Below are 25,034 nucleotides of genomic sequence, written 5' to 3'. Positions count from 1 at the left end.
AGTAGCATTTATTTTTGTAGTGATGTGCCTTATTGCAGAAGCATCTAGCTTCACACGATGTCCACTGAAGTATTGGTCTGATGATATTACTTCCCGCAGGAGTTGACTTGAAAGCTTGAAGTCATCAGGGGTCACCATCTGGGTAATGTACTTGGTATATTTTTCAGGAAGGGAACTGTCCAGCTTACAAGTAGATCTGGAGCTTGACAAGCTTTGGAAGTAAAGTACAAAAGCAGTAGCATTCCTTAGCCTGGAGGAACGTGAGGCAAGATATGTAAGGGAACTGGTGGGGAAAAAAATGCTGACAAAAAAGAAAAACAAATTATCTTGAAAAATATCACATGCTTTTGTATTGACATGATTTGAAACTTATAACATCATTTATAATGGGCAGGACTTTATTTGTGACATAGATTTCAAATCTTCTAAATAAGTTTATTTAATAGAAGTAGAAACTAATGCCAAAAAATTCATGCAACAAATAAATATAGCATTCTTAGCTGAATATGTGTGCATTTAAAAATGCAAGGTGAACTGCTTGATTGCAAAGTTGTATTTGCCTTACAAATATTGCAATTTCAAGGTTTACTTCTATATTTATCATCAAAGCCCTATTTACCTTCTTATTAAGTGGATTCTAGTTTTAACTGTGAGAGAGTGGACACAAAACACCAAAAGATAAAGAATAACATGGAAGGTTTCTTATCTCCTGACATTAGCTTTATAAAGATATTCCAATAAATTTAACTGCCTAAAAACAATTCTTCCCAGCACCCAAATTTTCCTTATTCAGACATTTTGAGGATGATTTTTTAGGCCAGTAGATTTCAAACTGTATCTTCGGAGCTTTTGGGCCCCCAATCCCTTTTAATCAAAAGAGCTCTGTTTTATCTCTTTTTATGTGTTTGGGGTTATTCATATTTAATTGCTGAATTGTTCTGCTGCTTTAAAATGTTTTGAAAAGCTCTATTTTAGATAGAAAACAGTAATAAAAGAGAGGGAATAAAACAATGCATCTATCCATTCAGCTTTATAAAAGGTTTGTTGAGCACCCAGTTTTTTTATTGTATAATAATATATGAATACATTATCATTGTAAAAGATTCTAACAATATTATGAAAATGTTGACGTTCCCCCCAGCTCCCCACTCTAAAGATCAATAGTTTGCTATTAATCCTTCTAGTTCTCTTTCTATGCATTTGCATATATAGAGATACATTTTTTTTACTTAATTAAAATCATTGGATATGCATTGCTCTACAGTGTCTTTTATACAAATCTTAGTGCTCTTTCCATGTCAGTACATATCGGTCATCCGGTGGTGTGCTGATAAATGTTTAACAGCCAGCTCTCTGGGCAAGAAAGCCTTGATTCACAACATTTGCTGACTCCTGGAGTGTTAAACACCCACCATGGTGATTTCAACTACCAATGTGAAGTCACTAAAGATGGAATTGGGAAGAGACGTGCACAGTTGGGTCTTGTAAACCAGGCGAAGTTGGCTCCTGCACACCACTGGACCAGTCCTTTTTCTCTCTTTTTTGACTTTTTACTTTGAAATAAATTTAGGCATACAGAAAAGTTGTAAATGTAGCACAGAACTCCTGTATACCCATCACTCAGCTTCTACCAGTATTAACATCTTGCATAACCATAGTACAATTATTAAAAGTAAGAAATTAACATTGGTATGGTGCTGTTAACTCAGAGTTTACTTCAGATTTCTCCACCTTTTTCCACTATTTTTTTTCTGTTCCAGGGTCCTATCTAGGATCTCACATTACATTTAATTGTCATGTCTCCCCAGTTTCCTCCAATCTGATAGTTTCTCAGTATCAGTGCTTTTAATTCTTACATAAGATTTCATAGTATCCACTCTCCCACAGGTGGATATATTGGTAGTTCTATATTTTTTTACTGTATTGACAAAGGCATTATATTAACAATGCTATATTGAATTTCCTTGTACATGCGCCTTTATGAACATATGTGATTATTTCTTTAGTACAGATTCCTAGAAACAGACTTCCTTGGTCAAGGAACATTCCCAACTTAAATGTGGATAGCTATTATAAAGTTGCTTTCCCAAGCCGCTTTACCACTTTACAGTCCTGTCAGCAGTGTATAAGCAGAGTACTTCCCGGCACCAGTGATAGAAAGATGAAGAAGACATGGTTCCTTCACTCTGAATACTTAATAGTAATGAGGCAGACAGATAAATAGCTATCTTCAATACGACATAGTAGGTTCTATGATAGGGTGCTAAAAGACAAATATTATAGGGCGCTGGCCCCGTGGCCGAGTGGTTGAGTTCGCGCGCTCCCCTGCAGGCAGCCCTGTGTTTGGTTGGTTCGAATCCTGGGCGCGGACATGGCACTGCTCATCGGACCACGCTGAGGCAGCGTCCCACATGCCACAACTAGGACCCACAGCGAAGAATATACAACTATGCACCGGGGGGCTTTGGGGAGAAAAAGGAAAAAAATAAAATCTTTAAAAAAAATAAAAGACAAATATTATATCTCTTTGTGAAATGTTCTAGATGGTCAAGATCAGCACTGTCCAATAGAATTACAATGCAAACCACATACGTAATTTAAAATTTTAGAGTAGTCACGTTAAAAAAGTAAAAAGAAACAGTAGGAATTAGTTTAAATAAAATTTTTATTTAATCAAATATATATTTAAAATATTAACATTTAAATGTGTAAATATAAAAATTATTAATTAGATATTTTGCATTCTTTCCTTCATACTAAGTCTTCAACTCTGACTGGCCACATTTCAAGTGCTTGATAGACACGTGTGGTGAGCGGCTACCATATTGGACGGTACAGACCTGGGTCTTTCAGCACGTATTTCCCACATCTACTTCTAAAGCACTCCTGTGGTCTCTCCCTTATAAGTGAATATTTGCTTTTTGAAGGGGAGCAGGATGGGGAAGTATTACCAATTTTAAATATTACTGGAGGCCATCAGTCTTAAGAGAAACAAAGACCAGCATCCTGACAGAGAGTGCAGAGAAACAACTCCAGAGAGACTCGGTTTGAGCCTGTAGGACTGTGCAAGTTAAGAGTTTCTTCTCATGAAGTCAGTCCTGCCTTGAGATCCAAGGTGCTTCATTGAGTTTGGCAATTGGAGACAGCGAGGTATTCCGTTTGTTACCTTAACTTTCTAATAAATTTCTAATTTCAGGACATAGCTCTTCACAAGTGGATAAAACAGGAAGGATAATGATTATACAATTTACAGGGCTCAGCAGTAGGAAACATTTTTTTAGGAGAGCATTAAGGACTGCCATTCTTAATCGGCTGGGAAGACATTACTCTTAGAACATCTGAATAAGCATACACATTCTGTCCAGCTATTGAATTTCAGTGAAGTGCAAATAACAGAACTGGTATTGCCTGAGAGAGCTGGGTAGTGTCCATCTCTACTCATTTAGGATGTATATTTTTAGATATGACTTTAAGAAAAAGAACTTTGACTTTGGGGTCAGGTGTAGTTAGATCTACTATAACCATCATTGCTCATTTGGAGGTATATGTTCTGGTATGAATGATTTTAGTATTATTACTTTCTATTCACTTGCAGTTTATTGGTGACCAGGTAGTGAAGTTGGTTAGAGCACAGACATAGCAGGATTATGGGTCCAATCCTTCTGACTATGAGTTTTCCTACTACTCTTCTCCGTCCTGACCGAGCTCCAGTCACACTGGGCTCCTTAGTGTTCCTCACATATTCCATACAAGACTTCAGGGTTTTGTGTAATTGATTTTCCTTCCTCCTAGAAGATTCTTCAACTAGATATTCATATGGTTTAACTTCTTTCAAATCTTAGTTCAAATATTATCTCCTCAGAGAGGCCTTCCATGACTACTCTTATTTTTTCTTCATAGCACTTATAACTACCTGACATTATTTCATTTCTTTGTTTCTTTGTTTCCATATAGTTATATTATATTAATTATATTATATGTTTACTCATTGTGTGCCTGTCTTAACCCACCACCCTCTCATATGAGTTCTGGGAAGGTAGAAATTTTTTTTTATTTTATTCTCCACCATAAACTTAGAAAAACAGTTCCTGGCACAAAGTAGACACTCAAAAAATATTTGTTGAATCAATATATGAATGTATCTTAACACTGTCCTGTTTTTTCATTGCTGGTTAGACCCTTAATTCTAGCCAGTTGCCTCATAATGTTTACACTTGGGTTTGGGGGACTTGCCTAAAGAGTGTGGCTATAAATACATACCATAGATCTGGATGGGGATCCACTAGAAGCTAAGGACTGTGTGTCTTCATCTTGTATCCAAGGCTAATCTGCAACCAGTGTGTCCTGGTTCGGCTGTATGGGTTGTTTATATCTGATATCCATATTGGTCAGCCAATGCCTGTGCTGTCTTGGCTGTTATTTTTATTACCTTTGCCTGTATCCCAACATTCCCAGTGTGCCCAGCATAAATTTTGAAAATATTTCTTAAATGAATCTGTAAATACATCCCCACAGTAGAAGTACTGTCATATCTTTCTGGTGGTGTGTTGGTATGGCCCAAAGGTCAACATAATTTTATTTATTGGTCTTAGTATGAACAAAATATTATTTATTTCTAATAGAACTCAGACATTGGAGTTGTTTAGTTACCTCAGTCTACCCTGAACATAAATGCACTTTTTGACTTCCTTTCACAACTCAGCATATGGAAGTTCAGTTTGGAGGAGAGAAAAGACCAGTAGCTTGCCATGGTACCCATAGTCTGTAGCAAGTAAGTTAACTTTCATTATGTCTTCATACAAATATACATTACAAACAGCTTGTTGCCTGGAAAAGACATCATAAACTCAAAAAAATTATAAAGCTTCACCACCCTCAGAGTATTCTACGAAATATGTCCACATCTCTTTATCTGTCTTGATTGACTAGAAGCAATCCATTTCAGATGATGGTGAAAAATTAATCCTTACCTTATCATTTTGAAGTGATTCTCAGCACATGCATTTTCTCCCTCATTTTTGAGTGCCCTCCGGAAACTGGCTTAACTTAAATAAAGTATGTGAAATAGCCCCCTTGATCTCCAAAATGAGAACTGCTGTGCCTTTTGTTCCTTATGGCCCATCTAATTTCACAAAAGTAACTGAACCGAGGGAATCAGACACATTTTCAGTATAGCTTTTAGTATCTATCATATTCAAATTATTTGAGGAGCAGAGTAGACCAAATTTTCTACAAAGCTGATAAACAGCTTTAATTGGAACAAATATGTGAAGCCAACCATACTTTGAGGCTTTTGGCAAAGAAATCTCAGAGATGTCACTAATATACCTTTATTAGCATGCCATACTGTACCTTATGCAGAACCACTATTATTTGAGTTTCAATTGTTTCCAATAATTGCAAGAGAAATTCGTCAGGCAGCACTGGCCTTAATCCAAAGAAAAGGGTAGAAACCAATTAAATGTTTAAACGTTTAAAGGATAAATTAGAAGATATGTGTTAAAAATCTCTTTAGCTCCAACTAAAAGTGGATGAATGATTTTTAAATAGACTATCTGGCTAGCTTTCCTGTTCTCAGTTGCTAATCCATATACTATATATGAGTATTAGACATACAAATTTAGCCCCTTTCAGTCTGCCTAGTAACATAAAGAAAAATATGAGATGGCTTATGAATGGATCCACTTTTTTTTTCCTTTTGGTAAGATCTGGTTGATGTTTAAAATTGCAATGAGAAAACAAAAGGATTTCCCCAGCTTTTTTCGTAGGCACCGTTTTCTTCTAACATTCTTTCCCCTCAATGACCTCATTCACTCTCACAACTTCCACTGTTGCCTCTGTGCATATATGATTCTGCAGTCTTGTTCTAGCCTTCATATTTCTCCATAACTTCAAACCTCCAAACCTCCTGTGTTGAACATGACTGTCTAGACAGCCCATTCATCCCTGGAAACCCAGCATCTCTAAAGATGAATTCATTTTATTCTTCTCATCACACTACCCTGCCCTTAACCAACTATTTATCATTCAACAAACACATATCCAGCACCAATTATTTGTAGCTAGAGCCGGGCCAAGGGTGGAATTCCCTGACTCTGTTAATGGTTCCACCTACACGTGTGCATGAGCATGCAGGGACACACACACACACAGAGCTTGTTGCCAAATCCTGAGATGACAATTATGCGATTTCTACCTGAGGAAGCACCTTTGCATTTCCACTGCCAGTGCCCTAATTGAGACACATTATTTCTCACCTAGATTATTGCAGTGCCATCCCAATTTGTGTTCTTGACAAATCTTTAGGGCTTCAATTCATCCTTTTCCACACCACTACTGGATTTATCTTTCTACAAAGGCTGCTCTGATATCATTTATTGCCTAGAATCCATCAGTGCTCCCCACTGCTATCAAATTAATCTTCCTAAAGAAAACTGATCATATCACTCATCTGCTCAGAAAATAGCAATGCCTTCGTGTTGCCTAATAAATTGAACCTAAATATCTAAGTGTGGCATTCATTGTCCTCCACTGTATGGCCCTAATCTACCTTTCCAGCCTTAACTCCACTACCATTTGTATATAGTCAAACTCCAACCAACCCTAGCAACTCACTTTGCCTCGGAAGAATCTTGTGCTTTGTAAAATCATATTTTGTTCAGCCTGCCCCTTCACCCCACCCGTTGCTGTCACCTTTCAAAGCCCAACATCCTTCAAGGTCCGTCTCTAATCCTACTTCCTTCATTAAATTATCCCCGATCATCCAACAAATTTTAATCTATTGTTCATTTAAGCCATTTCTTTTAAGACAAAATTTTATTTTTCCCCAGATGGTAAACATCACACATGTTCACTGTAAAAAATAGAGACAACATGGGGCCAGCCCACTGGCATAGTGGTTAAGTTCGTGCACTCTGCTTCACTGGCCTGGGGATCGTGGATTCAGATCCCTGGTGCGGACCTACACACCACTCATCAAGCCATGCTGTGGCGACATCCCACACAGAAAATAGAGGAAGACTAGCACAGATATTAGCTCAGGGCCAATCTTCCTCAAGCAAAAAGAGGAAGATTGGCAACAGATGTCAGCTCAGAGCCAATCTTCCTCACAAAAGTAAAATAAAATAGACAATATAGAAATCATGAAAAAGAAAATTAAAATCTTCCATAAGCCTCCCATTCTGTTAACGTGTTGCTATATATCCTCCCAGCCCTTTCTCTCTCCGGACATCAACATATGTACCCACATACACACCTAATATATGGATCACACTGTTTGTACTGTTTTGTAGCCTGATGTTTTCCATTTGATGCATCATAAATATTTCCCATGCCAATTCATAGTCTTCTGCAACATGATTCAATAGCCACGTAATCTTGTATTATTTATAATATCATCAGTTATCCAATCTTTTTTGCTGGATAGTTAGATTGATCATAACTTTCTAAAAGTTTTTAAATGTTACAATGGATAGCCCTGTAGTTTGGTACACATTCATAGTTAATTCATAGAAATTGAATTGTTGATTAAAAAGATAAGCCAAATTTTAAGTTTTTTCATAAATGATGCCCCATTACCCTCCAAAAAGATGATTGTTTTTTATATACTCTCATCAAGACTGTATGAGAGTGCCCATTTTCCTGCACACTGATCAACATAGGTATTTTTAAATTCTCTGATAGCAATTTGAACCTGGATCATGTCAATTATTCTGCATTATACTATAGTTATTTTAGACTTGTATTACTCCCAACCCCTACCCTAATGGGCATCTAGATTTGAGCATCTACGCAGCTATCATAGGACCTTATGCATACTAGGCACTCAGGAAATATTTGCTGAATTGAATTGAATCAGAGCCATAAAGGTCTCCCATGTTCTCAAAATACCTTTTCCACCATTGCTCTGCAGTTTCCACATGCAAACTAGAGTTACACAACGAAGGGAAATGGAAAAGGAAGGGGTCCCAGCACTGAGGAGCAGAGTCCAGTGCCACTGTAGTTGGGTAACTAATACTCCAACTTCTACCCTATCACTGGGATAGCTTCAGCCTCAAAATTTTAACAACAGCTGCTTTAAAAAGTAGCTACCTGTACGATGTAGGTATAAACTGCAAGTTGCTTGGCCTAAAGAGAAGAAAACTGGTCATGACATTTTTAGATGCAAAGGGACAGCTGGTTTAGAGACGTTCTCAGCAAGTCTGGAATAAGTTCATGTATGGCTTGTTTTCTTGCAGCAGTACATTTGTTCGGCCTGACTTGGCAGTTGCAACCAGTTGAAGGAGAGCTCTATGAAAATGGAGTTAGCAAGGGGAACAGAGGGACCGAATCCATGGATACTACTTACTCTCCAATTGGAGGAAAAGTTTCCGATAAATCAGAGAAAAAAGGTACAGTGATCAAAATGATTGATTGATTATTGATTACTTTTCTTCTAATTTGGTCGTTAGAACCAAACCTGGGATGGTTTCACTTCACATTAAATTTCATGATCACTTGAAAGAAGTACTTTCCGTGGACAGAATAAATACATGTAAATGTCTGGTGAAAGCAAATTTTCCTTTCTCTAGTGCTTTCAGTATAAACCAATTAAACTTTTCAAATACGTTGGCAATTTTGAAAATAGATAAATATTTACAGGATGGACGTTTCAATACAATGGAAATTGCATTTCGCATATAACTACCCTGAAGCAACATGGGATTTTGATTAAGTTCTCTGTGTCCGAGCCCAGCATTTATATATAACATTTTACAAAGAGTATATGGGAATTCTTCTGTTTCTAATAAGAAAAAGACTTTTATGCTTAATATAAGGGTGAAGGTTTATGTCAAAGTAGGGGAACATGAAGTTTTTCTAATTAGGGAACATGAATTCTTCCTAGTTGGAAAAAAGGAAAAAGCACTTTGAGTACTGAATTGTTAAATTTAACCAACGTAAGCTCGAACTACTTGACTTTAAATAAGTCAATAAATGTCACAGTACCAGTACTCTCAACATCTTATTCACATTGAATGGTCTTAATCTTAATATACAAGCATTGAAAATAGCTGGAAGTTCGTATTATGATTTCTCTTGAAATAGGATTCAGTATAGAGGGACTCAAGCCATGTAAAATTTCAGGATGTCAATTCAAAAAGTAGAAATTGAAAACAAAATGTATAATCAGCACTATCCTAAATATTTTTAGATCAGATATAAACAGATGAATGAATGAATGATGCAAACCCTACCCACAAGAAGCTTCCAATTTTGTAGGGGTAGGAAGACAGTGTTATTTTGGTTCATTGGTTTCAAATAAGATATTTTAGTTTCTTTGGAGGGGCTATCTGTAGGTTTGGTTCTGTTTTCTTTTGAAAAATAACTGCTTTGGTCCATTCTTTAGTAAAAAATTAATGCATAGATTTCAGGAAAACATTATGGTTTGTTCTAGTTTTCAATTCATGCTGCAGTTTGCCTTACATCCTCATTTAGAAATACTGTTTCTACTGGGCTGACCTTTCCCAGCAATTTCATTGTTGCTGCTGAGAGGGGCTGAGGATAGTGCAGGGGTCAGAGATAGCAGAGGAAAGGGTCTGAATACACTTGGACTTGGACTTTTTCTCCCTTCTCTCCTACTATTTGATTCCTTTTTATCTGCAAGTACGAGAGCCACCATTTGGTATCACACGCCTAGAGGTTTTTTGCCATACACACTGAAAATCATGAATTATCTGTTTGAGGAAAATGAAACATGCAAGACAGCAGAAGATCATCACATAATTGTAATCATTGTATATTTGTTTTTATATTCTAATTCAGATCTCTGTAATTCCTTCCCACAAAGTAGTTTGATGATGATGACTAATTTATTAAATAATTACACGTGCCAAGAATTGCTCCAGACATTTAACATGTATTGTATCATGAAGGTAACATTATGGTCCCCATTTTCCAAATGAGAAGCAGAGGCACAGAGAGTTTAAGTAACTTGCCCAAGGTCACAGAGCTAGAAACTAGTGGTCTGATTCCAGAGCCTTGTCTCTTAAATTCTGCACTCTACTCAAATCCACACACAAAATGTATATGAAAACCACAAAAGATAATTTACATGATGAAAGCAAAGCGCCAGAGTCTATTCATGATAGATTTTAGAGAAATTCTACACACCTATATTTCAATGTGTTGTGACAAGTTTCATAAATGAAAACTGTTTTTAAGTTTCTGCTTAATTATAACAACAAAAAGGCCAAACCAATTTCAATATAACACTTTATTAAGGAAAGTCATTATAGGTTGATGCCATATATAGCAAGTTGTTATCTTAAACTGACTTTTTATGGAAGTCTAAACAAAACTTTATAACTGCACATCATAGTTCTGCTATATTAGGTCTTTACTGCATGTTACTTACCAAGTAAAAACATAGCTCCTCTTTTATAATGCCATGTGTATACTAAACCAAACCTTGCGGAAGATATAATATAGTATAAGGATATTTTCAAATGGTCAGCTGTATCCTTTTATGATTTTCTAGACATCACACACCCCATAAATACAGTGCTCGAAGCTTGTCTTAATGGTGCTGTATGCATTAAAATATAAGCCTGAAAACCAAATAATTCTCTTTACATTGTTTTCCTTACTCTCCTGGAGGATCATGCATTGTAGCACTGTGGTTAAAAGCCTGGACTTTTGAGTCAGACACATCTGGCTTTGAATACTGACCGTGCTGTTTCCTGGCTCTCCAACCTTAGGAAATTAATTGAAATAACCTCACTGAACCAGTGTCCTTGTCTGTAACCTAAGGATGATACAATAAACATAAGGATGATAATAGTACCTGCTTCATATAGTGGTTGCAAGGAATAAGTGAGACAATGGAGGTAAAGCATATAGCACAGTGTCAGGCACATTGTTTAATTTAGTAGTAATTATTATTGAGCCAAATGAGTGGAAAATTACCTTGAATTTATTGTCATCCTATTAGGTACTATAGATCCTACTTTCAAACTGATACCAACTTTTCCATGACTGGCGGTGTAGGAGAAGAATAGTTTCCCTTCTTCCCTTCTAGGTTCTTTGGCTGGTCTAATAATTAAATTGACCTAAGACAGATTAACAGGAGACAAAACAAACTTCACACTACAGGAGCTCATAGAAGTGTAAGACTCAAAGAAGTGACCAAAGCAAGGAGCTTTTATACCTTTTAGACAAAGATACAATAAATTTGTGGAGAATTAGCAAGACAAAGGAGTTTGGGCTTAGGGTAGTAAATTAGTGAAGAAGTGACCAGGTTTGTTTATCCAGCCTTCTTGGCTCTGAATTCCCTATCTCTGGTGATAAGGATGCCTTCTTACCCTCCAGGTGTAGGGAGGGTACCCTTCACCTGGGAGATTTATTTCCCACTTTCAGGGGGACAAAGGAGGGCCAGAGTGCCCTTCTTGCACTGGCTGCTTCTTAAGTAACTTTAATTCAAAATTTTCACTATGCCATAATGGCACATTCTGGGGTGGCATATTCTGCTTCTCTTCAATGGATTTCCTGGGATTTAGATGTTTCCTCTCTTTAAAGTTTGGTCTCTCTTTACTTACCAATTTAACATCTATTATTTTTTAATTATCATCAGCTTTGTCATTAGAGTGATGGATAAGTAGAATGATACTTAAAAAATCAAATTCTACTGAAATTGGTTCCTCATTAACAGTAGTTATATGCATCTGCTTCTCATTCAGAGATTAAAGAATTTTCTTACCAGTTAGTTTTCCAAATGAAAGAAAAAAGAATATTTGATTATAGACATGATAAAATTTTCTTTTTGATATTTATTTCAATAATTTGAGTTTAATTTCAAAAAGAAGACATAAATCACAACCACATGTTGGAATCTAACAGAAAAATCAGTCGTCAGTTGTTCAATAAACATTTATAGAATTGAAAGCATTGTACTAAAATAGCCCCTACTTCCTTAAAAGCTTACACACTGATCATAACTCTTTCTCTTCAAAGAGTAAACATTACGTAACAACTTTAAACAGAGCAGGGAATATGAAAAAATAAGAGACTTATTCCTAGATCTGAGTCATGTAACTACCATAAATTGAACTAAAAATAATTACAGTGTAATTTGTCGACAAATATAGAAAGTTAAAATCTTAAAGATTATCACATCCAATATCCTTATTTAAAGTTGAACAAACTGAAGTCCAGAAGGGTCAAGAACACACAGAGAGAACTGGGCCTAGAGCTGAGGACTCCTGGTTCCACCTCATCTGTTTTCTCATCTCTTATGGTAATAATGTAACACAAACATAGAAATTGCCAAAGAGGTTTTCAATATAGGAAGTATCAAAGACAAAAACTGAACAGGCGAGGAAGTTGATTTTATTCAGGCTCTTGCAATAGGGAGAGCACCCCAGATCTGAAGATTAGAGTGTCTGGGCAAGGTGGTTTTGCCTTAGACTTTTATAGGAGGACTAGATAAGTTACACATGGGATGATTTATACTTGGGATTTTGTACTCAGGGCAAGTCTGACAGTTAGCTGAAAATGAAATGTTTATCTCTGGCTAGCTAGTTGAAGGGGATACAAATAGTTCTAATCTCTGCTAATTATTTATGAAACAAAGAATCAGGAAATTGGAGGTCTGTATTTGGTCTTTCAGCAGGTTCAGGTAAAAGGAGAAAGGTCTGTGTTTGGCATTGTCACAGGTAAACAAGAGAATCATAGGCAATTCTTATGGGAGTCCTGAGAAAGAATGGACAGAGAGCCTTATCTAATCAGTCACATGGAAAGGGTTTTTCTTAATCTGGTTGTGTTCATTGTTTGTTTTGCGGTAAGCCATTTCCTAAAACAAAAGGGTAGGAGGATTTCAGAAAACAAAAGGTTGGGGGAAATTCTTAACCAACACAGTTTTCCAGGAGCATAGAGCTCAGGTAAAGTCCAACATTGTCAGTCCCAATGTGAAGGAGGACGAAGATTATTGGGTAGTTGAGGATACTGAATTCCTGCAAGTTACATGCCAAAATAGAGCACTGGGAACAAAGGGTAGGTGGAAAGATAGAGAACTAAAGGAGACTAAAGACAACCTTTATCTCCTTTACAATTTTTGCAAAAGGCTGGCCTTGGGGGAAGGTGTCATTTCTTTTAAATTCATCCTACAAGATCTATCTCCACAAAGTGGAAGAAAAAAATGACATTTTCTAGTCAGTGTCTGCTGAATATATGACCGTGTAAACAACATATAGCTGATTGATATGACACAATTTATAGCCTGTCATGAAAATGCTTTAGCCAAGACCAAGCAGTGACTATAGCTTCACCTCTCTGGGCTCCATTTTCTCATCTGAAAAATAAGAGAGTTGCTTTTATAAGAGAGGAAAAATAATTCTCCCTCTACCCTCCTAGGATCTTGGCTAAGGGGACCCTCCCCCTGTAAAAAAAGACAGGTTAACAAGAGAAAAACAAGTTTAGTAAAATGTATACCTCCTGTATACATAGGAGATACCAGGAGTAACTCCCTGAAATGGCCCAAGCCACTACCTTAAATACCATCTCCAGCTACAGGCAAAAGAGGTTAGGGATGAGGAGTCAGTTATGGGAGGTGACCAGGAAAAGTATAGTAAACAAGGGTAAGGTTGTTACGCAGCTTTGGGTCCTGGCCTTCTGCAATGATAAGAGTTTCTAGGGATGTACAGTCATCCTTCTTTTCCTGGTACAGAGAGAAAAACAACCCTACAAATGGAGATTTCTCTTACAAATGTAAATGTCCTTACAAAAGGGTAGCTTTTACTCCCTTTTCAGAGCATTTCCTATGTCAGCTGTTTCTTAAAAATAATCAGCTCGAGACAATCCTTGTGCCAAAGAGGCATATTTTGGAGTTACAAATTCTGCTCTCCTTCAGCTTGCAACCCTTTTAGGGGCAGGGGAGGGGTACTGGGCTGTGAAAGACTTTTTGCAGATTAAATCTTACCCAGAATTTACAAATATAAAACAGATAAAAGCCATGCTTCTCCAGATAAAGTGAGGGAGGGGGGCAGATTCCTGCCATGCCTCCCCCTCCCTTCCCCTTTCCTTCTTTTGTCCTCCATTTTCTTCCCAGCTGCTAAGGCTTTGACAAACACAAAATAATGCTCAGTAGGACTAGCTTATCTCTAAGATCCCTACATGTGTGCACATTATGAATCAGTGAATTCTAATTCTGCAGTTAAAGAAGAACAATTAGCCATTCCAAGTGAAAGTGAACCTATTTTTGCAAAAGGTGTATACTCTTGGAAAATGGTTGAAATGTACATCTATAAAATTTGCAAGCCACGTTTGCCATTTAAAGTACTTGCACAGAATTCTATTGAAATTCCAATAATTAATTCCCAGCTTTATACCTTATAAATTTCAATTTTTGACATGTATGTAACAATAGCAGTCTGCACTCAGAGAGCATTCACAATTTCAAAATAATATCTTTTATCCACATAACAGTTTTATGCTATAGCAGCTATTGTTCCCCTTGTTTTATAGTCGAAAAAGAAAACACAAGAAGGTTAAGTGACTTGCCTTGCATAATAGTCACAACTACAGGCAGAGCTGAGATTAGGATCCGGTCTCCTCTGACTGTTAGCTCAGCATCCTCCTTTGGGTCTTTTTAAAAAAAAATGTTTTTTTAAAGATTGGCACCTGAGCTAACAACTGTTGCTAATCTTCTTCTTTTTTTTCCTGCTTTTTCTCCCCAAGTCCCCCCAGTACATAGTTGTATATTTCACTTGTGGGTCCTTCTAGTTGTGCTATGTGGGACGCAGCCTCAGCATGGCCTGACGAGCAGTGCCACGTCCGCGCCCAGGATCTGAACCAGCAAAACCTTGCACCACTGAAGCAGAGCGCACAAACTTAACCACTTAGCCATGGGGCCGGCCCCTAAAAATTCTTTTCTCAAGCCAATTGTTTAAGTAACAGCTGTCTTGATTAAAAAGATCTCAATGCAAAATAGTCAAATGTATGTCACTTCCGTAAGAGTACTTTGCAGATCTTACATTTCACACCAAAGATCTAAGTTCAGCAAGTACTCTCTCTTCCTCAAAGCGAACATAACACACACACACACACACACACACACACAAGTACTCTTGGAAATTGAAAGTTAAGCAACAAAATCTACCTGTTTATGACGGCCTTTCATTGTAGACCTAGCTGGCGACGTGTGTGTAGCTTGTTTTTTGGCTTTGTTTTTTTTTTACCTGCAGCATGGTTACATCAGAGGCAATTTATGCAATGACAATTGTGAACTTTGAATAAGAGGTTGAATTCTAAATTTACTTACAATTTCACTGATATTTATTTCACAGACTCAGTCAGTAGGTAAAAATTCATTTTGTGGTACCAAAGTAAAGAACTACACCTACCCCACCCAGGTAATCATTGTGCATTCATATGGAACAGAGTCCTGCAGTATAATTCTGTGGTTCTTCAATATTGGTTCATAGGACATGTGGATGTTAAAATGCACTCAGCTGCCCTTTGAGTCAACCCATAGTTTCAGTATCTTTTACTTAAAGGATATTAGAGCCCAGGACATTGTGGTAGAATTGGGAATAATTCATATAAGCACAACAAACCACATGAATAAAATAGTAGTAATGCACTAACAAAGACAACAATGTTGGGAGCTTAACATTATTATTTTTAAAGATTGATGGCAAATTACAGTAAATGTTTCCTATAATGCTATATAGATGTTTCTCTAACACAGGGTTTCAAGGGGCCCAGCTAGAGTGCTGCAGCTTGTTTTCAACTATATTAAATCACTTTATCAATATATTTCAGTTTTAACAAAAGCTTTTCTAAAGCATGCAGGAGACCTGACTTCTAAAACAGATTTATGGAAAGAGTTCACTATGCTAAAAGGCAAACTTATTTATGGTATAAAAAATTCATGTTAAATGTTCTTGGTCATGTATGTTTAATGTTTTATTCTTGTTTCATTTTAATCCTCATTTTACTTTTTTTTTTAAACTAATACACACCTTTCCTGTGATGGCAAAAGAAATGTGTCTGCGTTGTGGTCTCTTAACCTAATAGTCTACATCTGACAGGAGCACTAAGTGGTGTGCTATAAAATGGCATATTTATCCACTTGGACTAGTCCTTCAAAAGCTACAGCATCTTGCCCTAACATCCTTATAACATCTTTTGTTTTTTTGGAGGAACCAGTTCATTGTAGAAATGTATCAGCTATGTGTAAATTTAATTCAGTTGAGTATCCATTTATATCTTTCAGTGTGTATTACTCTTGGAGGAAATTTAAACATTTACTAGCTTTTTTATGAAGTCAAAGGCAATTTTAGTATGTGAAATTTACTTTTGAAAATAAAGCCCTTGAGTTCCAGCATTTAATGCACAAGTCTGCATTTTCCCTGTGAATAACTTTGGTAATCCCATAGATAATAATCACATGTCCTTTTTTATCCTTCATCTTTCTAATATTAAGAGCCTTTGGTTTTACTTCTGTGCTCTTCTTGTAGCTTCTGTTTTCTCTTCATCATTTTAGTTGTCTTTTCCTATTTCCATTATATATCTTGCCAAAGATATCTTGACCAGATTGCACACAAATACCATCTTCCCATTTCCATTGGTTTAGAGAGAGGGAAGAATAAAAGTAAAAAGCTAGATTATGAGAGAAATGATTCTTGACCACCTCAAATCCTCTATTAAAATAATATAAGGGGAAGAAAAATGAAATCTCAGCATTCAGAAACATAGAAGCTCATGATTTTTAATGCTGTATGACTCAAAGTGCTATTTTAACTGTACTAAGTACTATGGGAAGTTAACAAATGAACCTAAGGACATAGTTTTTGCCCTTGAGAAAGTTCCTGTTAAATGGGAGAGCTGGAAGAAACATGCATACTGTCAAGGAGGAAAACTTTCTCCTCTATCCTTCTAAGTTCTTCCAGCTAACCTAAGAATTAGGTTGATATAACACAGATTAACATGAGAAAAATAAACAAAAGGTTAACAACATGTATACATCCTATATACATGGGTGATATCCAGGAAAACTAACTCACCTAAATAGTCGAAGCCCTCACCTTAAATACCAACTTCAGCTAAAGACAAAAGAAGATGTTGAGGGTGAAGAGTCAATTATGGGAGGTGAACAAGAAAAGCAGAGTAAAGAAGGGAAAGGTTGTTATGCAGATTTAAGTCTTTGTCTTTGCATTGTTAAGGGTTTCTAGAGATAAGGTCATCTTTTTCTTCCTGGTCTAGTGAGAGAGACATCCTTACAAATGGAGATTTCCCTTACAAATGTAAATGTCTTTTACAAAGGATAACCTTTATGCCATTTTCAGAGCTTTTCCTGTGTCTGCTATTTCCTAAAAATAACCAGCTTAAAATAATCCTTATGCCAAAAAGGCATATTTAAGGGTAGCAAATTCTGCTCCCCTACAGACCTGCCTTTGAAACTTCCCCAAGAAGTTTCACAGTCCAGAAGTTGAGTCAGTAGCTTGTTCCATCTCATTAAACCAGCCTCTCAATCCTGACAACAGGTCAGTTTAGTTAAACTCATTTCAGGAGACAGTGATGCAGGTAGGCTTCCAAAATTAGGCCTATGTTATGCAAGCAATCAGGGATTTAATAACAGGTATTTCCGTGGGAAAAAAAGAAAAAAATAGTCAATGATTAGAGCAAATTATAGACCAGTTTCTGAGTTCTGAGGGTAACCAGTTAAGAAGACTTTTAGATGTCTTGCTCAATGCATTTTCAGGTGGAGCGAGGGCCAGCAGTAGCAATTTGACAGATTTTCCTAATTTGCAGTTTGAATGTTTCTGGCAATTTTTCTCAGCGGCACATACAGCAACAGCATGAAGATTATCCATTCATGAGCTATTGTGGTGATTTCTCTGAAGCTTATATCAAGTTGTCCAACTTTAGTTTGCATGGCTTTGGAAAAAGGGCAGTTTTAGTTCTTAATGATTCCAAGTCAGAAAGGGGGAGAAAAAATTGGAAACGTTAGTTTGGAGAGTTGTAGCAAAATATTGAAGGAACCTAGAAAAATTTATGATCCACTCCAGTTTATAGGTAGAAAACAAAAGGTTAAAAGACAATGAATAGCGTTAGAATCTAATATCCCCAAAGGTGTATTATTGTCACACAATTTTTCTCTCTAAAATTACCCCTACTTTTACCAAAGATAGCCAGATTAAGACTAATTTATTTGCAAAATAAGTCTAGTATGACTTAAATTGTCCTAGTTATTTACATAAGCGTGGCAAGAATGGCGATTGATTGTATAAGTTCTTTTAAATCTGCTTTGCTGGAACTTTTCACAAAGAATCTCAGATTGAACTTTTAAAGACCTCTTGAGGCCAGGAAAGCCAAGACAAGAACTTGCCATCAGACTTTGCCTGTAATATCTATAGATTTGGGTGAAATATTCTCTTCTCGAGATCCCCAAGATATCCTAAGGTTCCTGAACCTGCCAGGAAGTGACCTTCATTACTCACCTGGTTAAGCTGTTGAGAACCCTGTAAGCATAGTACCAGTACCAGGCTGTTTTTCCAAGGAGCTTTTATTGGCCCCATAAAATCAATCTTAGTTCCTTAAAGCTGTCTGGTCGTACCTGAGTTTATGCTTATGTCTCTCAAATATGACATTCCAGTCAAACCTTTGGTCATAAAACCAATGTTTCCAATCATATGCTGTTAAAAGGAGAACAGATTCTTATTGAACTTATGCAAATAGCTATAATGCTATGAAAATAACACTCACTGAGAGTTTTCAATTCTGGAAGGATCAGGTAGGGAGAAAAAGAAAAATGGTTCAATTCTGTTTACAAAGGTATAATTTATCAAATTTCTGTAAGTCATAGTTAGCTTAAGAGAAAAGGTTTCCTTATATTTGGAATACAAAAAAAGAATCAGAAATATTTCAAATAAAAAGTCATAAAAATTATAATCATCCTTCTCAGTTCATTCAGTCCCATGTAATTAATTCTTGGTGATCTTGATCTTTTGTTAGAGGTTTTATGAAGCCCTCAGTTTCTCCACTAGAGTTCTGTAACTTCTTCTCTAGTTCAATGGTATGACCTGAAAGTTTACTAGAAACCTATACTCAGAGTCCTTTCCATGAGTCTCACTGAAGATGAAACATTTATGCAAAAGTATCAGAGTAAAACAATAACTGCAAATGACAGAGGACTTAAAAATGGCAATGGTTAAAAATCTGATTGGAGTTGATTATAACGCAATTGACAAGGAAATTTGGTTATTTCTGTGACACATAACATTTAAGCTAACTAGAATTATGACAGGTAACATTATACCAGGACATATCAGAATTTTAAGAATTTTATACAATTTCTACGACACTAGTATTAATAACGTATATCCAAACAAATATAATCTAAGAACATTTAATGTCACTTATTTGACAATGCTTCCCATGTAATTTAACATATCAAATAAACCTAATCAGTGTAACATCTCTCTTTTTATAAGAAGAGAGACCAAATCTTTTGAGATGTTTCAGGGGCCCTCTGAAAAATCCCAAAATTATTTCCAGATCAAAAAGACTTCATTTAGAATTTGGGTTTGGGAAGTTTGTCAAAAATATCAAAAAACTTTGAACATTTGCCTAAATAGGATCATAGATCATTATGAAACAATACTCAATTATCCATTTCACCAAAGTGACAATAAAATATTTCAAAGGCAAATATAAAAGGTTAGATAATAGTAAACAAAACTTAGCTCTTTCAGCATTAAGAAGACTCAATTTTACTAAGTAATCAAAGATCTGATAAAAACAACAGAAAATTATTTTGATAAAGCACAAAATCTTTGCTTTCTAGGCAGATTATTTAAAAGGTAAAGAAATTTTCACAATCTGTTATCAAAAGCAGACCAAAATTCCAGAAAAATTTTATCCTTTTAACAAAGAGAAAACCAAATTGTAATTTTGCACCAGCTTACTTTTGATATTAAAACTCATTTATTTCAATCTTAGCCAGTCTTGACTATGCATAAAATTTCTTTCCAAATATTCCTTTTCAATAAACCTTCTACAGCTTTCATTTTTCTCAACAAAAGCACATCTTCATTCTTCAACGTTCTTTTTCTGAAAACACACATCCTACTTTTCTTGCCTATGATGATGTCCCCATATTATTTCTAGTAGTTTCAATCACATATATTAGAATTCTTAACCCTTACAAACTTTAATTTCTAGTGAAAACTAAGTAATCAGCCATTGTGAACTGTCTGTTACTCCAGTATTATTTTGACTGGAAAATTTATGAGAACATTTTATATTTTCTAGAAACATATGCTTCTTCATAGTACAATCTTTCAATAAAGCACAAAACATCTTTACTAACAGACCCAAACATCTTTTGTTTCTCTGTAGTAACCCAAAATTAGGTATACTTATGTTCAGTAATTAATGTTTCACTATTTTATCTTATTAGGAAATGACCCAGATAGTCAATAAATTTCCTGTAATTAAATTTATCTTAGCAAAACTCTAAAGTTTCAAGTTGCCAAAAAGATTTTGGAAGCCAAATTAAGTACACATACCCTAAAACATAGTTATTGCTAAAAAGTTCACCTAAAAACTCTTTTCTCACTTATATCTATCTAAATCACTTGCTCCCAACAATTATGTTTAGATGACCCATGAAAACTTCATGAGACATTAGACAAAGTCAGCCATCACTCTAAGCTAATTTTTTTTTGCTGACTAATTTTGTAACAGAGATAGCATGAACTGCTTTGACTAATAAACCCAGGTAGAATAAAAGTTGTTTATCTGCATTATATTTAATGCCGATAAATCTGAAGACATCTGTTTTAATTAAATCAATAAACTTAAGTAGCTGTTAATTTACCAAAGATTATCCCAGATCATGTGAACTTGAGAAACATTTGGGTTAGTTTCTATATTTCTGAGAGTTTTAGAACACCCAATCCCGTCACAAGTGCTTGACTTCAAATCAACTAAATAGAGCTGTTTTACAAATTAATTTTGGCAGTACCATCTGGAGGTATAAACATATCACACATCTACAACATGCATATATGGACACATATGGACTAATGCAAACAGAGACTTTATAGTTACTGATATTTGTGGAGAAGACACTTAATATTTTTCATTTGACCAATTTCCAAATGTCTTCTTTTTTTCCCTTTCGATGAGAAATTTATCCCTAAAGTTTGCATGTCAAAGAATTACTCTTTTTTCCTAGAGAAGATGGGGGTAGAAAAATCTGCACTACAAAGGCACAAGTATTCGAGTTTTCTCCAAGATGGAGTTTTGGGGAGCATTTTTTGCCTATTATCAGAGGTCTAGGGCAATTTACATTTTTAAGTGCAGGACAGTTCTTGTTCTAACATCCCAATATCTACAAGCATTTTAAGATAAATAGGCAATCTTTGGAGATTGGTAATTATAGGTGAGCTTTTGAATTGCATCTAGAGCCACATTTCTGGTTTTCTAGAGATTTGCAAGGCAAATACAGTTGTTTTCAATTCCTCAAAGAATTGAGTGGTAGCCTGAATATCAAGAGACTGACCTGCTCATCCAACTAATCTTTCTTCTTTATATCAGAGACATTTCCAACTAAGATGGAAATCAAAAAATTTATATGTTGTAGAACTTCAGGACAATTATTTAGACAGAGTTCCCCCCCCCAAAAAAAATTCAATTTATAAGTTTTTCGGATTTAAAAGATCCATTTTCTGGCCATTAACAAGTAGGATCTATTCATCTTAATACCAACTCAAACCAGAAGCCTTTTTATGGCTTAACCAAAGAGACAAAAGGGGTCCCCCATGATCATGCAAAGGATACAGCCCTCACAAGATCCAGAAAGTTCACTCCTAGAGATAACCAAAAGAAAGAAAGAAAGACTTATCTAGCTGCAAGTGGGGTGGAACCCACATTTCTGTCCAGCCATATCTAGCCACAAGTGGGGTACAACCCACATTCCTGTCCACCCAAATTTGAGGGGCTCCCAACCTGATGGTTGCTAACCCAAGTTCTCAGGACACAAAACAACACAAAAAAGAAAGTAGTAGTTGACAGAAAATACCTTTTGTTACCACAGGCAGTAAGAATGGCGTAGTGCAAACTGTTGTCTCTGGTTTCCCAGAAGAATGTGAAATGCCTCCAGTCACAAACCTGCTAATCTCTGACACCTGGAAGGTGTTACTGGAATGGGACTTTTCTAGCACTAACAAGGCAACAAAGATTGAGACAACAAAGGCCCTTTATGGACTGGGATCCCTTATGACAAACTCCCCTGAGAGCTGGCATGGCCGAACAGGGAGAGTGCTTCTTGTGACTTCATGTCCGGGAATCTCAGTCTATTCAACTGGCTGCCAACATGCACCCTGGTAAATGCACCTTCTGGATGGTAGGAACCAGAAACAATATTCTCACTGGTCACAAAGCCAAGCTCTCAATACATAGAACAAGACAAAAGACACTACAGACAGGGACAAAGGAAAACAGTGACTATCTCTAGGAGAAAAATGATCAATAAAAACCCAGAGTACTCATTTACCAAATTTTTACTAGAATTGATATATCCAAGAAACTAGTTCCACAAATATTTTCTCCTGCTAATCTAAATTTGGAAAAACTCGCCCCTCTCACTTGCATTGGACTTTGCAGGCAGAGATCCAGGAGACTGATGTGGTAAGAACTATTACCTTCTGTCAGCTTTTGTCAAATGTTCCAGTATCTCTCAGCTGTAGCAGTCCCAATGTGAGCAGTGTCCCAGCCAGTAAAATTGATCCTGTCAACTATGCCAGCTGTTGGAGAGGAAAAACTTCTCCTCCATCTTTATAAGTTCTGGCTGGTCTAGGAATTAAATTGACATGAGACACTAACAGGAGAAAAACTAACAAAAGTTTAATAACATGTATATACCCTGTATACATGGGAGAGACCCAAGAAAACTAACTCCCCAAACAGGTGGAAACCCTCACCTTAAATAGGTCTTCAGCTAAAGACAAAAGAAGATGTTAGGTGTGGGGAGTCAGTTATGGGAGGTGACCAGGTAAAGCGCTATAAACAAGGGTAGGGTCATTACACAGATTTAAGCCCTTGCCTTCTCCACTGATAAGAGTTTCTAGAGATAAGCCCATCCCCCTCTTCCTGATACAGTGAAGGAATCACCTTTACAAATGAAGATTTCCCTTATAAATGTAAATGTCTCTTACAGAAGGGTAACTTTTACTCAGTTTTCAGAGCTTCTCTTGTGTCTGCAGTTTCTTAAAAATAACCAGCTTAAAATATTCTTTATGCCAAAAAGGCATATTTTGGGGTGGCAAATTCTGCTCGCTTACAATACAGACACACACAATGCAAAATAACATGCAACCAACTGTTGTATAGAAATAGAAATAAGATGGTTAGGCGATTAAGAGCCTTAAAGAAAGAAGATGAAATGATGATTGTTATTATAGAAGTAGTTTGAGCTGGGCCTTGAGAAACAAGAAAAATCAATCCTAGTTGACTTTAAAGAGTACATATTTAAGAGAATGGAATAATAGAGTGGTAAGGGGGAAATGCAGGTGGTAATAGCCTAAGTGGTAAATGGATCATAAAGCAATAGAGGTAGCAGATGGAGACAGTTTGGCAAGGAAAGGAAGGAGATAAGTGACAGTATGATAACTAGATGAAGGGACAGTTGAGTTATTTTATTCATTTTTTTTTTTTTTTAAAGAAGAGAGACTTGTGCTTGTTTGAAGACAACGAATAAGAAACCGATACAGAGGGAGACATTGAGGATGCTAGCAAGAAGGCAGATCGTGAAGGGACCAATGTCTCTTGGCAGGAGAGTAGAGGAGGGAGGGCCCTCAGAGATGAACTGGGATACCAAATTGTATGGCACACTGAATATGAAAAGGGTATTTTGATATTGGAGAAATGAGAAGTAGGAGTTCAAAAGAGGACACAATAAGTGTTCAATAGATACTACCATCTATTATGATTATTATTACTATTATTATTATTTCTGTCTGTAATGAGTGTTCTTTGTGAGAAGTTTTAATATGATATTATTCAAGATTTTCTCGGTTCCTAAAAGGCAGAAATCAAAGGCTGTAGCAATATGGCAACATATGAGAGCTGCTGCCTATGCTTGCTGCTTCTCTTTCTCAAGGCCTGGCCCAAGAAGATATACAACCCCCTCATTACTCTCAACTATGGGATAGGTGTGTCATAATATAGCTGTCTTATTATATGTGCAGTAGCTAGATGTCAAGAATTTAGACAGACGTGACTGCCCCATCCTCTGGGGACTTATGTTTTAGGATACCAAAGGGAGAGCTGGATAAATTGAGCTGTGATCAGCCCTCCTTTCACCATCCCAGAAGTCCAGAAGGATGTGATCATTATAACCTACATATAACAAACATTTAACATGGTGTAAAATATAGAAAATAAGCATTCCTGCTGTGTGCTACCAATTATGTATTCTAAAAGTACTAGGCAGGAGACAGTCAGCTTCTAAGTAGCAGGTGACCTTCTAAAAACCACTTGGAAACACATCAAAACTCTCATAACAGTGCATGATAGTTTGTATATGTGTGTGTGTAGGCTATTCATGTCAATCTATAACTTGTAACCATATTTGTGTAACAGCTTTGTTGAGATATAACTTACATATTGTATAATGCACTGATTTAAAGTGTATGACTCAGTGATTTTTAATATATTCAGAGTTGTGTAGTCATCTCCACTATTTAATTCCAGAATATTTTCATCACACCAAAAAGAAACCTCATAGGCATTGGCAGTCACTCCATTTCCCCACCTCTCCCCAGCCCCTGGCAACACTAATCTACTTTATGTCTCTATAGATTTGCTTGTTTGTATATTTCATATGAATGGAGTCAGATAATGTGCAGCCTTTTGTGTCTGGCTTCTTTCACTTAGCGTAATATTTCCAAGGTTTGTCCATGTTGTAGCATGTACCAACACTTCATTCCTTTTTATGGTTGAATAATATTCCATGGTATAGGTATACCACATTTTGTTTATCCATTTATAAG

General features: G+C 36.3%; 1 protein-coding gene across 2 annotated transcripts in view; it reads left to right on the top strand.

Annotated features, from left to right (window-relative positions):
• TENM1 (teneurin transmembrane protein 1) overlaps window positions 1–25,034 on the top strand; it is a 735,430-nt gene that overhangs the window by 458,094 nt on the left and 252,302 nt on the right. The window contains exon 8 of one of the 2 annotated variants that reach the window (XM_070604354.1): window positions 8,238–8,390. The exons of the other annotated variant lie outside the window; for it this stretch is intronic. Within the exon in view, the coding sequence (XP_070460455.1) occupies window positions 8,238–8,390 (153 nt within the window). The remainder of the gene's footprint in view (window positions 1–8,237; window positions 8,391–25,034) is intronic. 2 annotated transcript variants of the gene reach the window in all.

Source organism: Equus przewalskii, chromosome X, assembly GCF_037783145.1.
Source record: "Equus przewalskii isolate Varuska chromosome X, EquPr2, whole genome shotgun sequence".
Lineage (NCBI taxonomy): Eukaryota > Metazoa > Chordata > Mammalia > Perissodactyla > Equidae > Equus > Equus przewalskii.
Note: the sequence above shows the minus strand (reverse complement) of the source record. Positions and strands in the feature narration are given on the sequence as shown.